This window comes from Simochromis diagramma, unplaced genomic scaffold (assembly GCF_900408965.1).
Source record: "Simochromis diagramma unplaced genomic scaffold, fSimDia1.1 OVJJ01000567.1, whole genome shotgun sequence".
Classification (NCBI taxonomy): Eukaryota; Metazoa; Chordata; class Actinopteri; order Cichliformes; family Cichlidae; genus Simochromis; species Simochromis diagramma.
Genome location: NW_024386973.1, coordinates 220,613 through 237,263, shown reverse-complemented (window position 1 = coordinate 237,263; position 16,651 = coordinate 220,613). Strand labels below are relative to the sequence as shown.

General features: G+C 43.4%; 1 protein-coding gene across 7 annotated transcripts in view; it reads left to right on the top strand.

Annotated features, from left to right (window-relative positions):
* The window catches only part of LOC120738287 (NACHT, LRR and PYD domains-containing protein 12-like), a 43,321-nt gene that overhangs the window by 2,230 nt on the left and 24,440 nt on the right, over nucleotides 1-16,651 (top strand). For all 7 annotated transcript variants that reach the window (XM_040039471.1, XM_040039470.1, XM_040039472.1 and 4 more), the window contains exons 2-4: nucleotides 4,694-4,837; nucleotides 5,462-5,569; nucleotides 16,304-16,539. In XM_040039471.1, the coding sequence (XP_039895405.1) occupies nucleotides 4,694-4,837; nucleotides 5,462-5,569; nucleotides 16,304-16,539 (488 nt within the window). The remainder of the gene's footprint in view (nucleotides 1-4,693; nucleotides 4,838-5,461; nucleotides 5,570-16,303; nucleotides 16,540-16,651) is intronic.

Here is a 16,651-nt window from a genome sequence, read left to right as displayed (position 1 = left end):
TGTGAAGCGCAGTTTGCTGCTGCTTTTGCTGCTGGCTCGGTGAATTTTGGTTGGAGAGACAAAACCTGCAGCTCAGAATCAGCGCAAAAAGACGTAAACACAGCGCGGACCGGACGCATCAGGATCCCTAAGCTCCGACAGCGTGTCCGTCTGCGGGCCGTCGGGTGACAAAGCCGAGAAAGACAAAGCTGATTCTGATGCGTCGGGTCTGTGTTTACGTCTTTGTGTGGAGTCCGTGTACCTGCTCTCATCTGCTGTTTGGTTGTTGTTGAACTGGTTTTGTGAGCTTTAATCTGAGAATCTGGCGTTTCTGGCAAAACACAGTTATATTTAAAAGTCGATTCAGGATTTAATGAATTGATATCGCTTTATTCAAGCTACTCACCTCCCACTTCCACCTGCACTTTCAACTGGACCACGGCCAATCAGAGAGGTCCCGCCCCTTACTATCTCTGATTGGTTTAGTCCACGATAGGGGCATAATGTGTGTCTGTTGTTGACCACAGGGAAGGTTGCAGATTTATTTTTTATTTTTTTGCTACCCGAACAGTTGGTCGCACAGATGCAACCAAATATTTTTTTTAGTCGCACCACTGAAAAATTTGGTCGCACTCTAGAGCCCTGATTTAACTTTTGATACTTAGATAAACAATTATGAAGGATGTCCAGAGAGACGTGGAGTTTGTCTTTCTTCTGTTTTCTCTCAGCGCGACGACATTCACGCCTAAGGGCGCGAGTAGTATCATTTAGCCAGGGTTGTGAGGATTTGGCACGTTTAACCCTCAGAGGGAAAAGAGGTTAGCGAGCTCGTCCGCTGATAAACCCCCGTTACAGCTAGCATCAGAGAGGGGAGAGTCACGGAAAGCATCAGTGAAGGGAGCGATTGACTGGGAGTTAATCTTGCGCGTTTGCCACACAGGACCATCACTGTTCAATTCCACATTACTCACTGCAGTATTAAACAAAACTGGGAAGTGATCTGAAATCTCAGAATCCTCAATGTCCGTGATGCAAATGTCCAGACCATAAGACCACGTATATGACCTTTTGTGTGAGTTGGTTTACACACAAGCCCTGCACCTCTGCCAGTGGTGGTATTATAAGACACCTCAATAGTTTTGATCTGCAGCCCACGACCCCCACGACCCCCACACAGGTTCAGCTCTCTCACCTCATTTTTAACCTGCTCACCCTTCTTCCCTCCTTTCCTACTGGACGTCAGGTCTTCTGAGACAACATTAACATCAAATCACTCGATCTGATCGTCTCTATCTAACTAATGTTTTCCACATTCATGATTTAATACAGGATTTAAACTTTAAAATCACATTTTCTTCTTTCCTGTAAAAGTGAAAACTCCATCACATGTGAACATTCAGTCACATATGATTACACTTCCTGTTTCATTTAGTTTATGTAACTCTCCTTCCATTATCAGCACATTTTCCCTATTAATCCAGTTATTTACAAGTACTTTGTTTTTCTCTTTAAAGCTCTCTTGATCACAGTTTACTCAAAACTGTTTATTTTTATTAAATGATAGATTTTATAAGTCAGACATTCAGAGATCAGTAGCTCCTGTGTGTTGCTCACTGCCTCCATCCAACAGTACACGACAAGTGTGACCTGCGGTTCATTTACACCAAACATTCAAAGTGACTTAGTGCTAACTGCTATAATGAATGTCACATACAGACTAAACAACAAAATAAACCAACATAAAATGTATTTACTGTCATATAAACATATTATGTATATATATAAATATATATGATGTCACACTGCATCACGACAGGAAAACATAAGAAAATGAGAGATTTGATTTGTTACAATATGGAATAGATTTACTAAATGAGGAAAATCACTGCGATGCTGCAATCAAAGGTGATCTACTTTCATTTATACACAAAGATGCAGTTCAGTAAGAGCCTGTGTGGGCTCAGGTGTCCTGCATGAGTTTCTCTTTGAAAACGGAGGCTCTCCAGATAAAGGAAAGGTGCATGAATTAAAACCAATGTCCTTTTAATATAAGAAATAACTCTGGTGACAGAAATCATCCAGCACTGAGAAAAAGGCTTCTGAACACTGAGACCTGCATTATCAGTTTCGGGGCTTTTGCAACATTCACAGCAGCTCAGGTGAAAAAATACAGTCACCACCCAGACAGGATGTGAACTTTAACACTTAAATACTCCAAGACAAGGCCGTGGGTGGCAATGTGTGGTTTGTTTAGAGCGCACTTCCAACTCAATTCTCTGAAAAATACACGCTGTTTATTTCTTGTAAAAATATAAAACCAAAGTTAACCAAATATTTTCTTAGAACTAGACTCTCAGATGGAAATATTCACACATTTCATCAAGTTCTTTTAACATCTTATATTTGCAAATGAAAACACAGCCACATAGAAGATATTTGTCTTTATTCATGTTGCTGCAGCCAAGTTGTAATTATTCTCTGATTTTATGGTCAAACTATGAGATTTTCCAAATGTGTGTGGAGTGACATGACCTTTCTCTGATGAGCTAAATGTCGTGACCAAGAATCATTCAGGATGAACAACGTGAACAGTCTGTCTCACAGTTCTCACAGGTGAGCGTCAGAATTACAGACACATTCCTTCTCATGTCTGTGGTCTCTGGCTAACTTTTCATGCTCTCCATAAATGCAGGAATCTGCAGGTTTTATTAAAACTGTCACATCTCAACACTCAGTGCCAAAAACAGGGCTGATCCCTGTTTCATTTGATAACTGCTTCATGTTAACAAATCCAGTTTTTTTTAAACCGTGATGTAGAACATGATCTCTCTCACTCTCTCGTTCTCTAAATAAAACCCAGCAAACTGGCAATCACTTCTGAAAGATGGGAGTAGTTCACTCTTTATCAGCTGCAAGACTGTGTAGCGCTCGGATGTTAGCCCCAACCCCCAGCCTGCAGGCGTCTGACCTTTAACCCTTGCTGCAATGTGTCCCTCTGAGGGCCTAGTGCAGTAGTAGTAGTAATAGTAGTAGTATTGTGCGACACACATGCACACAGGCTTAAAGAGACGTCACTCTTATGGCTTGAAAAGTCCTGCTGCAAATTAGAAACACTGAAAGGTGAAAGGTCATTATTAAAAGAGTTTACACTTGAGTTTCAGCCTAGACACAGACTTGAAAGTGAATCAGAGATATATTTGGGGGGAAAAAAACAGAAAAATAAATAATTAGAAAGAATAGTGCACAAATAAAAAAGCCCCAAAACCAAACCTGTACAAGAGTGATACTACTAATCTACAAATGGCTGCAATATGCAGAAAGTACACTTAGACAATTTTGCATTGATGCAATAAATGGTAAATGGCCTGTATTTATATAGCGCTTTACTAGTCCCTAAGGACCCCAAAGCGCTTTACATATCCAGTCATCCACCCATTCACACACAGGTGATGGCACAGCTGCCCTGGGGCGCACTGACAGAGGCGAGGCTGCCGGACACTGGCGCCACCGGGCCCTCTGACCACCACCAGTAGGCAATACTTAAATTAAGGCCGTCTGCACTTCAGTTAACTCTCTTTTTTCTAAAAAAAAGAAAAGAAAATGTAATTGTGGGGACATGGAGGGAAAAAATGATATTAATGTGTTGTTGTGGTCCTGGGTCTTGGACCCCAAGACTTTTAAGTTCTGTCAAATATTTTCAGCTTAACTTTTGGGTTGTTTAGTTGTTTGTGGTGTTTTGAGTCTTGATTTTTTAGATGCTAATCCTCCTTTGGGTTGTCCATGTTTATGTTTTCAGGTTTTCTTAGTTCTAGTTTCATCACTTTTACTTCCCTTTACCTTTTATCATTCAATTAGTTTCACTTGTTCCTTATTGTACTCCAGCTGTGTTCTTTCCCCCTCATTAGCCTCCAGTATATTTAAAGCCTCCATTTGCATGTGTTCACTGTTGTGTTGCACTGCTTGTTTCCTGCATGCCTGTGAGCTTTTCCCCATTTGATGCCACTTGGTGGATGATTTTTTCTCTGTTATGTGACTCTGCATTTTAGGTTTGCACTTTCCACCACACACAGGATATAAAGGCCTATCCACAAATTTGATCAAATCTATATAATAAATCATGTTGGCACACAGTATTTAGATTTCACATGAATTATTAGAAACCTGTATTATAAGTAAATATGGGTGGGTTCAAATAGTCCCACCAACATAAATTGAATTGAATTGAAAGCCTTTATTTTCACTATACATAGTGCAACGAGATTAGAAACAGCTCTATAAAAGTGCACACATGCTTATAGCACATTATAAAAACTATACAATAATGTAACTATACATTTACTATAAATATAAATACACAGTGCAGTGCTGACAGAGACAGACAGTCAGAGAATTGATGATATTTCAGATATTTTGAGTTGAGTATGGTGATGGCTTTTGGGGAGGAAGCTAAAGCGCCTGCCAGAGGGCAGTAGGTTGAAAAGATTGTAGCCGGGGTGGGTAGTGTCCTTTAAAATGTTTCTGGCCCTACTAAGACAACGGGAGTTGTAGACGGCAGACAAGGAGGGCAGCGGGCAGCCGATGATTTAAATGATAAAGCAGACAGTATGAGCATGTGGTGTGAAATATCAGTTTAATGTGGTCATGTCAGAGCTACAATACAAAGAAAATCCAAAACTCAATTACTGTGAACTCACTGCGTGTCTGTGCCTCTCAGACTGATTGAAGTCCATAAGATGATGATCGAGGAAGAGGAGGACAAAGCGAAGTCTGCAGGACTCTGCCGTCTGCCTGTGAAGAGTGACCGGTCCAAACAACAACCTACAGACTTCACCGATGAAGCTGGACCCTCAGACACAGAGTAAAATCACTGCTAGTAACTCGTCTCCAGGAATATCCAATCCATCCAGTTCTTAACTGCTTATCCAGTTTAGTCACAGATTGGCTGAGCCTCTATCAGCTGACTTGGATTTAGAAAATGAGCTATTCAGTGTGTTTCACAGAGCAGCTCATTGTTCTGCTTAATTTTAGCATAAATAATAATGCACGTTATCCATGTTATCATTTTAACTTCTACAGTATTTGAATTACTGAGATGTGTTGGGTATTGTGTTGTTTCTTGTTACATTTTGCTTATTAGTAGACTTCGCACTATATTATACCTTTACATTAATGTCACCTTTATGTAATGAATGATTGAAATAGTTTGTAAAATAAATAAAATTTAATCTTAAATGCTTATATTTTTATATCTGAACTGGTAAAAAGAGTTGACAATTAAAAACTTCACCTTTTCAAGAAATTACTTCTTTGCCATGAGCTATGCACACTGCCCCAGTGGTATCTAAAGTATTTTACTGGGTATCGGTATTAAGTTAAAAATTCAAGTATGGTGAGAACTGCAATTTAGACCAATTTAAATGACTTTCAACTGAGAAGTTATTAATGTCTGATGACATATGAATAAACATATCTTTGTTTGCAGAAGTCAGAGGTCACAGGCTTCAGGGATCAGCTTTCTGTCTCAGAAGAGTGACCGGTCCATTGGTAAACCCCCAGACTTCAGAGAAGAACCTGGACCACCACACACAAAGTAAGAACCTGACCTGAACATTTAATCAAATCTGTAGTGATGAAGAGGCATACATTATACTAATAGTAGCAATGCACTGATTGCAATTCCCATTTTCAGTTTTGTGTAAGTGTGACCTGCTGACATCAACTAACAAGTAAAAATCAAGGTTTGTTCATCCAGTAAGGGTTCCCAAAGCTAGTCCCCATCCCCCAGATTAACAAGGTCTGCATCAGCTGCCGCTCCTCGACTGTGCAAAATAGAGAGAGAAAAACATTATATACAGTAAGTAAGTAGATACAAATAGGAAGATACAAAGAGGACATTATGCGCAATAAGTGAATAAATTATATACATTAAGTTAAATAGAATAAAAAAATCTGGAAATTTACAGTTCAAAATGTACATTGTGTGAGTGGGGTTGTAGCAGCCCTTGGCATCAAGGGATTACACAGTTCAGTTAAATAAAATATAACAACAGATCATCTCTCATCACATACCTCAGTCCGCTTGCCAAGGGTGCAAAACTCCGGTAAACACTTAAACACTTCGGCCCGTTTCTCATGGGGTGCTGCTAGCTTGCATGACACACATGTCTAGCTAAAAAATAGCACATGGATGTAAGTAACGTAAATACAGAATAAAAAGGTTTTCAGATAGCTCACAATACAAACGCAGCAACATACCTTACATTAGAAACACACTTATCATACTTATCAAAGTATTATCGTAACTTACATGGACTTTGTACAACTTATTCCTGCCGCGACAGACTGCTCTATACGCGTTACGGGGCATGCCTCTGATCACATCTGTCCTTAGTGCGACTGCGCATACAGTTCCGACAACCCCCGCAAGGATGACTTATGGTACAGATCAGCGGTTCATTACACTCCCACCAATCATGCTATGATTTACAAACTAGGTAATCATACATGATTTGAACAACAACAAAATGAGACCACTTCAACCAATATACAGGTGTACAAACATCATAGAGCAGGTGCCACCTGGACTGTTACATTGTTTATGTCAGCTCCTCTCAGATAATAACATGGTTGTTATTACTCTCTTTCAACAAGAACCACCAGTTTTTGAATAGGCCGCTCGATGATGGGGGGCTTGAAAGCACGGTCCTGTTTCTTGGTCTGACTTTGGACTCCTACTTGAACTTTGACCCGACGGACTAAACCATCATCGCCTTCGATAGTTTCAACGATACGCCCCAGTTGCCACTGACACCTTGGTAACATATCTTCCTTGATGATAACAATGTCATTCACTTTTAGATTACGGCGGGTTTTGTGCCACTTCTGTCTTGTGGAGACATTCATGAGGTATTCTCTTTTCCACCTACCCCAGAACTGCTCAGTTAAGTATTGTACTCTACGCCACCTCTTCGCTGCATACAAGTCTTCTCTCACAAATTTCCCAGGTGGTGGTAGAGCAACTTTGGACTTCATCAGTATAAGATGGTTCGGAGTAAGAGGTTCAGGTGCCTTTGGGTCACAGATACTGCCCACAGTCAAGGGGCGGCTATTTACAATAGCCATGGCCTCATAAAACAAAGTTCTAAGAGAGGCATCGTCTAGCCTTCCTGCACACTGAGCAGTAGTGGCATTTAGCACATTACGAATGGTTCTAATTTGGCGTTCCCAGATGCCACCAGCATGACTTGCAGAAGGAGCATTGAAAACAAACTCACACTGTTTGTCTGCCAGGAAAGCCTCCAGTGCCTGCATGTCACATTGTTTGAGAGCCTCTCTGAACTCATTTCTGGCTCCTACAAAGTTTGTGCCTTGGTCACAGCGGAGTTGGCAAACAGCTCCTCTGAGGCTGATGAAGCATCTAAGGGCATTGATGAATGCATCTGTTGATAGGTCTTCTAGCATCTCGATATGAACAGCACGTGAAGACAGGCATGTAAAGATAAGCCCATACCTTTTGTACTCCTTACGTCCCCGCTTGATGGAAAATGGACCAAAGCAATCCACACCGGAGTACGAGAAAGGAGCGGAGGCTTCAGTCCTTTCTTTCGGGAGCTCTGCCATGCGTTGCTCCTCGGTGGGGTGCCGAAGTTTTCGACATTGCACACATTTATGTATTAACTTGGCAACTGCTTTGCTTCCCCCAAGCACCCAAAACCCATTTGCTCTGAGTTCTGCTAGGGTTTGACCGCGACCCTGATGACAGATGGTGGCATGGTAATGAGACAGTATTAGTCTTGTAATGTGACTTTCCTTTGGAAGGATAACCGGGTGTTTTAGTTCTCGACTGAGCGTTGCCTTTGTCAGTCTTCCACCGACACGAAGAAGTCCTTCATCTAAGATGGGATCAAGACAACTTAGGGGGCTAGAGCATGGAAGAGAGTTGCCCTTCTGAAGTGTCTTTATGTCTTGCAAAAAGGCTTGTCGCTGAACCAGACTGATTACTAGTTCACAAGCTTTTCTCCTTTCCTCTACCGTCACAATGCTGCTGACACGATCTGACTTCATGCCTAGTCTCTTAATTCTTGCAACTACTCTGATGAGCGTTGTCCAGCTGGAAAAGCGGCTTAGACGGTTCAGAATGTCATTTTGCTCATTGGCATGGGTGGCAAAGGTTTTCACCGATTTAACTTCAGGGTCACAGACTAGCAAATCTGGTGAAAAATGTAGTGTTGGGTGTATCTCAGGTTTCCATAGAAATTTAGGACCCGATAACCAGTTCGTTGACAGAATGTCCCCTGCACATAGACCTCTCGAAGCGTGGTCAGCTGGGTTTTCTGCCATATCCACATAGTGCCACTGAGCAGGGTCTGTGGTTTCTCGGATTAGCTGAACACGATTTGCGACAAACACATGGAATCGCCGTGCCTCATTGCTGATGTAGGCCAATACAACTTGGGAATCAGTCCAAAAGAATTCCTCGTCAATCTGCATGCCGAGCTCTGTTTTTAACATGACGCTTAGCCTTGCGGAGATTACTGCAGCCGAAAGCTCCAGCCTTGGGATGCTCATGAGCTTTGTTGGTGCGACTCTTGCTTTGGCTAACACAAGGCTACAGTGTACTTCATCCTTTCCATTCTTGTATCTGAGGTAGGAACATGCACCATAACCTATGTTACTGGCATCTGAAAAGTGATGCAGTTCCACCCTCACTATGTTGCCAAAGTCTGGAGGATGGTAGCATCTGGGTATCGCTATTTCCTTTAGCCTGTGTAGATCCCTTTTCCATTGCTCCCACCGTGCATGTAGGCTATCGGGAAGCTGATCATCCCAACCTACGCCCATGCGACACAGCTCCTGGAGAATACATTTACCACTCAGGATAAAGGGAGCTACAAGACCAAGAGGGTCGTAGAGGGAGGAGACAGCGGACAGGATACCACGACGAGTTGAGGGTTGGTCCCTTTTGTCAATGTTGAAGCTGAAGGTGTCACTTTCTATTGACCACTGAATGCCAAGTACGTGACCCTCCGCTGTTGAATCCAGGCTAAGGTTGAGAGGTCCAGTGGTTACTGCCCTTTCTGAAGGCGCAACACCACATAGTGCCTCCACCTTGTTCGAGTTAAATTTGTGCAAGTGTAAACCTCCAGTCTTACACAGCTGCTGTGCATTGATAATCAGGTCTGTAGCTTCTGTGACTGATGGGACACTAGTCAGTCCATCATCAACGTAAAAGTTCTTTTCAATGAAAGCAGCAGCCGAAGGATAATCGGCTTCGCATTGCTGTGCAAGATATTTAAGGCCGAAATTGGCACACCCTGGAGAGGAACCAGCACCGAAAAGGTGCACCGCCATTCTATACTCTTGGGGTTCTGTTTCCAGCTGACCGCCCTTCCACCATAGGAACCTCAGGTAGTTCCGCATGTTGGGTGGAACATAGAACTGATGGAACATTTTTTCAATGTCGCAGGTGATGGCTACTGCTTCCCTCCTAAAGCGGCAGAGAACTCCTACTAGAGAGTTTATCAGATCAGGGCCAGTCAATAAGGTGTCATTCAGAGAGATGCCCAGAAACTTGGCTGAACAGTCGAAGACCACCCTAAGTTTATCTGGTTTCCTAGGATGGTACACCCCATGATGTGGGATGTACCAAATTGTCTCTCCCTCATGTGCTGGGGGGGCTGGTTCTGCAACACCTTTGCTGATGGTTTCCTCCATGAATGCTGTGTAATGGTCATGGTACTGCCTGTTGGACCTTAACTTCCTCTTGAGGTGTTGCAAACGAGCTTCAGCCAGTCGCTTGTTGTTTGGCAGCATAGGTGGAGAGCTGCCCTTGAAAGGAAGTGGCATCTCATAGTGTCCATCCTTCCTTTTTGTGATTGTGCTGCTGAGGAGTTTTACAAAATGAACATCATCTTGAGAAACATATTTATCTTGATAGTTTCTTTCGCTGAAATCCATTTCTAGGACCTTCAACACATCATTGACCGGAGGCAATGGCATTTCCTTTACTGCCACTCTGTGTACAAAGCTTTGATGTTCCTTTCTATCAAGATATGGATTTGCTGATCCTATGATGCTCCAGCCAAGCACGGTTCTTTGAGCAAATGGATGGTTTTCTGACCCTACAATGACTTCTAGAGGGGCCAGTGCTGATGGGCAATCATAGCCAATCAGCAATCCCACTTCACAGTCTTGAAGTGGCTGCAGCTTGTTTGCCAGTTGCCTCAGATGTGGCCACTGAAGTGCGGTGTCCTTTGTAGGAATATGAGACTTATCAACTGGGATGAAATCCCTTGTATATGCCTGGCGTAGCTGAACATGCGACTCACTATGGAGCCCACGAACTTGCAATCCACAAGCCACTTTGCTAGCTATGACTGTGTCTACTGCTGTCATTGTACTGAGCCTTAATTGCACTGGCTGAGTCTTCACATTTAGTGCAGAGACCAGATCTCCCAAGATGAAAGTTGAATCGCTCTGTGTGTCGAGCAGAGCATATGTGAGAATCTCACTGTGGGGGTCTTCTGCCAATGACACAAAAACTGGAACAATGCTAGACGTAGCTGAGGAGTATCTTGTCAATGTGTGTGACATGACATTGCGGACTTCCTTTGTCTCATTTCCTGCAGATGGTGAATCACTGTTTAACATTTCACTGGCTCCCTCAATTCTCTCTATGTGCAAGCAAGTTGGATGATTTCGACCACATATAGTGCATGTGTGCCTTCTTTTGCATTCTTTACTAGTGTGACCCTTTCTTAAACAGCCGAAGCAAAGACGGTTTTCACGAATGAAAGCTCTCTTTTCATCAGGAAGCCTTGTGGCAAAGGTTGGGCACTTGGCGACACCGTGTGTTTCATCGTTGCAGACGAAGCATGGTGGTCTTGGCTTTGAAATTAAGGTCCCTGGTTTACCTGCAGAGTGCTTAGCTTGAGCATTGGTGCTGAGTGCCTTGGTTCTCTTAGGAAGCCTTTCATCTGTAACTTTAGTGGTTAATAAGAAGGGAGAAGCAATGGGGTTGCAGGCTATTCTAGCTTCCCTTTGTAGAAATCTGGTGAAATGAGCAAATGGTGGATACTCTTGACATCTGTCTAGTTCATCCACAACAACACGACCCCATCTGCGTACCAGCCATTCGGGCAGTTTTTTGAGAAGTTTATGATTTTCTTCACAATCATTTAGAATTGCCAGCCCTTTAACATGAGGGATGGCCTCGGCACAACTTTGAAGGAAATCTGAAAACTCTCTGAGGGCTACTGGGTCATTGGGAGCTATTTTTGGCCATTTCATCAGTTTATCCCTGAAAGCCTTTTGGACGACAAATGAACTTCCATACCTCTCCTGAAGAATCTCCCAGGCACCCTGATATGCATCTTCTGAGTTTCGATAGAAGAATCCTTCGACCGCCTTCCGTGCCTCACCTGCAAGATAACTTTTCAAGTACAACATTTTTTCGCCTGCGGGGAGGGGTTTGTGGCCAATCAATGCCATAAAGGATATCTTCCAGTCTATAAACTTTAAAGGGTTACCAGTGAACACTGTGGGTTCAGGTGCAGGCAGACGGTTGGAGACGAACAAGCTTGCAAGCTCCTGTGTTAAGCTGACCTCCTGTTGCTTTTGCAAAATCTCAGGTGGTGCACACTGAGGTCGAAATGATTCAGCCTGTGGATTCAATGGATTCTGAGATTCAATGATTTGGCTATCAAGTTGTGATTTGTCATCTGCTTCATACCTAAGACTTTCCAATCCATCGTAGTTGTTGTAAGCGTTCACTCTGGCTGCTGCTACTTTTACCTCATTTTCTGCCTGTAGCTGTTGCAGTTTAGTTCTCTCTTCCTCTAGCTTTGCTGTCATTTCTGCAATCATTTGTGCTTCCTTGATTTTCCACTCATGCTCTAAGCTACTCAACTTGGCTTGCTGTTCATGTATTCGTTGCATTGCCTTCGCCTGTTCTAGTTTAGCTGCAAGGTCAGCTTTGGCATCCACACGTTTGCTGGAAGTCGTAGAGGTGGCTCCAGAGTATGAATCTGAGCCCTTTGAATGCTCTGAAATAACTGTTTCTGTTTCAGTTTTCCCAAAAACAGATCCATACTCCTCCTTACTTAATATCATCCTTACACGCTCCTTCTGGAGCCTGTCATTAAAAGTCTTATCTATATCTTCTAGTCGTTTACTAATGAGATCACAAATTTCTGTTGTTAGGGCAACACACGCATCCATTTTCTTGACAACATCTGGAGTAGAAGTATGATTACGTCGGATAGGCTCATACAGTTCATGCACTAATGCTTCTTTAGCCTTAATGTCCGTTTGTGTTCTAACAAGGTCTTCGTTTGAGCAGAAACCTTTCAGCTTTGTTCTAACTCCTCTTGCTAACTCCTTCCAGGACTCATATGCCTTGCTAAATGACCTTTCATTTTTCTTGGCCTCCTGTTCATGCATCTCCTGCCCCTTTTCTGTTAGTCTTCGCTCTCTGGAGCTGGACCTGGCCTCTTGTGCCTCTGTAGATTTGTCTATTTCTTCAACAGGGGACAACATTATTATTAATTTTATTTTTGGCTTGTTGCACCTGCCCTTTTAAGTGTATATATCTTAACTCAAATGGGTTGAGTGGTGGTTTCAAACTTATTAACACTCAACTTAGATATTTACACCTTTAACCTCACAGACTGGCAACAAAACCCAAATATTACTGATGATGCCCTCAAATCAGACAATTTGCCACTTAAGTTTTTACAGAAGTACAACTGATAGCATAAAGCCCAGATTCAGTCTTAGACATTCTGATGCAAGAAATGTGGGATATTCAGCATCACAACTTTACATGCTACTGTGTTAAATACAGAAGAGGTCTTTCTTTCTTGCATTACTTTAGACTGCCATGTTGAAGATCATTTGCTCACACAGCTTACAAGATGAAGGTGTGCATGACATTGTATTTATAATGTCTTTATTTTGAGTCCTTTACTGATCCAGTAGTCTCTAGATGATGCGATACACTCCTTTACTCACAGTTCGACGAAAGAATAAGATGAGTGTAGATGGCTGCAAGGCAGCGATGAGTTTTCACTGTAGCAGCCCTTGGCATCAAGGGATTACACAGTTCAGTTAAATAAAATATAACAACAGATCATCTCTCATCACATACCTCAGTCCGCTTGCCAAGGGTGCTCAACGTCCAGAGAATGAGCCGTGTGTGGTGAGGAAATAAATGGCTGCACCCGTTAGAGACTCTTCTGTCGTTCTTGATGCCAAGGGCTGCTACAGGGGTGTTAAAGTGGTTTGTGCCGCAATGAAGTCAGAAGGATCAGGCATGAAATGGTCTTGCCAACGTTCAGCTGGAGGTGATTGTCCTGGCACCATGATGCCAGATTCTTCACTTCATCCATGTAGGCCGCCTCATCGTTGGTGGAGATGGCACCCAACGCCACTGTGTCGTCAGCAAACTTCACAATGGTGTTGGAGCCATGGGTGGCCACACAGTCTGAAGTGTAGAGGGAGTAGAGCAGTGGCGAGAGGACACAGCCCTGAGGTGCTCCTGTGTTGATGGTGATGCTGTTGGAGAAGCACCTGCCCACCCTCACCACCTGAGTTCTGCCAGTGAGGAAGTCCAACACCCATGCACACAGACAGCTGTTGAGTCCCAGATCCCTGAGCTTTGTGAACAGTCTGCAGGGCACTGTTGTGTTAAACGCTGAACTGTAATCAACAAATGGCAGTCTCACATAGTTACCCTGTTTCTTGTCCACGTGGCTGAGGGTGGTGTGCAGGATGTGGGCGATGGCATCCTCCGTGGATCTGTTGGGTTGGTAGACGAACTGGAGCGGATCTGTGGTGTTTGGGATGGAGGAGGAGATGATGTTCTTCAACAGCCTCTCGAACACCTTCATAACCACCGAGGTCAGTGCAACTGGCTGGTAATCGTTCAGGCATGAGGGCTTGTTGTTCTTGTGGACAGGGATGATGGTGGATCTCTTGAAGCATATGGGGACCACAGACTTCGCCAGGGACTCGTTGAAAATCAAAGTGAACACACCTGCTAGCTGGTCAGCACAGCACCGCAGCAGATGGCCAGTGATGCCATCTGGTCCTGCTGCTTTCCTTGCGTTCACTCTCCTCAGCGCAGCTCTGACGTCATGCTCTGCGATGCTGATTGCTGGTCCCTATTGTCAGGCAGTTGTTAGCAATTGTGTAGCAATTGTCCAAGATTCTGTCTCCCCTCATCGGACACATGACATGTTGATAAAAGTTCGGCATGAGATGTCCAAGGTTTGCTTTATTAAAGTTTCCTGCGGGTCCTTGTTTTGAAACGCACTCAGCACATCATGTAGTTCAGACAGAGCCATACCTGTGTTCACCTGGGGTGGGATGTAGACCACTGTGGCGATTAACGAGGTGAACTCGCGGGACAGGTAAAAAGGGCGACACTTCATGCTCAGGTATTCCAGATGTGGCGAGCAGCCGCTGAAGAGAGTAGAGATGCTCCTGACGTCGCACCACTTTCTGTTTACCATGAAACACACTTCTCCACCTTTGGTTTTGTTTGACTCTGCCGTTCTGTCCGCGCGGAGCACAGAGAGTGACTCCGATGGAATTTCTGCCCGATCCGCCACGTTGGGGGTCAGCCATGTCTCAGTGAAGCACAGAATGTTGCAGTCCCTCATGTCTCGTTGGAAGGTGACTCTTGCCCTCAGATCGTCTAGTTTGTTCTCCAACAATTCAACGTTAGCTAGCAGGATACTGGGCAGTGGTGCGCAGTGAGTAAATATGTCGATTTATTCATAGTTTCATGCAACTGTCAAATTCTGTTTCTTTGAAAAATATTAAAATGCCATCTGCTTGTCTGTTCCAGCAGTCTGGCTCTATTCCATTTGAATGCAATAGGGACATAGTCTCTAGACTCTGAAATATTAGATATGATTTAATGTCTTGCAACAGCGTCTGTGTTTCATAGTGCAACATGTGTTGCTATAGTGGACAATCAGGCATTTAGACAAGAAAAGCATGTAAGTTACTAAGAGAAAGAGATCGGCCCAGTCTAGACTGTATGGATAAGTGGGTTGGGGGGTGGGAGCTGTAGTGATTATGTATTTATCAAATCTGTCCATTGAGAAAATCCAACAGTTATGTCTTTGTCCCAACTGCCCACCATGGTGTCTGCTGAGAGGTTTCCCCCCTCCTGCACCATTATTTTCTATAATAGCAACAGCTGTGTGTGTATTGCTTGTTCAGTCCATTATTTTTTCCTTAAAGCTTTCTTGAGCTAGTTCTTGTAGTTTAAGATATTTTTACTTTGCAATGGTTGTCTGTGGTTGGTTATTATTACGCTTTAATACTAAACAGTCTGTGCAGTAGAATGTGAAGTTTACGGTTTTTGTAGGCAGTTTAAGATGAGTAGTCATGTGGAGTTCTTCCATTGGGGCAATTCTAGCCTTGAGTTAGACAAGTCTGCTTTTTATGGAAGAAATTTCTTAACAAAAATGGAATAGAAGATTTTTCCAGGATGGAGCAGGAGTAGCAGATTATAAAATGCTCTGTTTAAGCATAACTGTGTCACTCTATCTATGACAAATCTCTTTAAATGTCTTCATGGTCTTCTACTGGTGATCCCCACCAGTTTTGGTGGCCTAATGACAGGAAGTAAGAGAACTGCTACTATCAGGTACTATTAGGCGAACTAAAATGTATATGTAAAACAGTAAAGACTATATACTGAATTCAAAATCCTGCTCCTCACATACAAGGTCTTAAATAATCAGGCCCCATCTTATCTTAATGACCTTGTAGTACCATATCACCCTATTAGAGCACTTCGCTCTCACACTGCAGGCCTACTCGTTGTTCCTAGAGTATTTAAAAGTAGAATGGGAGGCAGAGCCTTCAGTTTTCAGGCCCCTCTTCTGTGGAACCAGCTTCCAGTTTGGATTCAGGAGACAGACACTATCTCTACTTTTAAGATTAGGCTTCAAACTTTCCTTTTTGCTAAAGCATATAGTTAGGGCTGGACCAGGTGACCCTGAATCCTCCCTTAGTTATGCTGCAATAGGTGTAGACTGCCGGGGGATTCCCATGATGCATTGAGTTTCTTCTTCAGTCACCTTTCTCACTCACTATGTGTTAACAGACCTCTCTGCATTGAATCATACTTGTTATTAATCTCTGTCTCTCTTCCACAGCATGTCTTTATCCTGTCTTGGCACTATATAACCAAAAATCATCTTGATGAATACTCTGTTGTGAAAAGTAGCTCAATTTGTATTATTCTCTGCGACCATTAGAGCTTCTGTCATTAAATAATTTTAGTGATAAAGAAATGTGTTCACAGAGAGAGGAAGAGGAGCGGTGTTTGTGAGGAGGAGCAGCTGTCCTGCTGTGCTTTGTGTCAGGATGTCCTGAAGGATCCAGTCTCTACCAGCTGTGGACACTGGTTCTGCAGACAGTGCATCTCCTCATACTGGGACCAGTCTGCTTCATCAGGAGACTCGTCCTGTCCCCAGTGTGGTAAAAGATCCAGAACCAAAGCTGGACTGCAGACAGCCAGTCAGAGCAGCTGTGTACAAAGTAAGACTGAATATCTGTCTGCTGTTTCCCTTTCCTTCTCTCACCCCAACCAATCACAGCAGATGGCCCCGCCCCTCCCTGAGCCTGGTTCTGTCGGAGGTTTCTTCCTGTT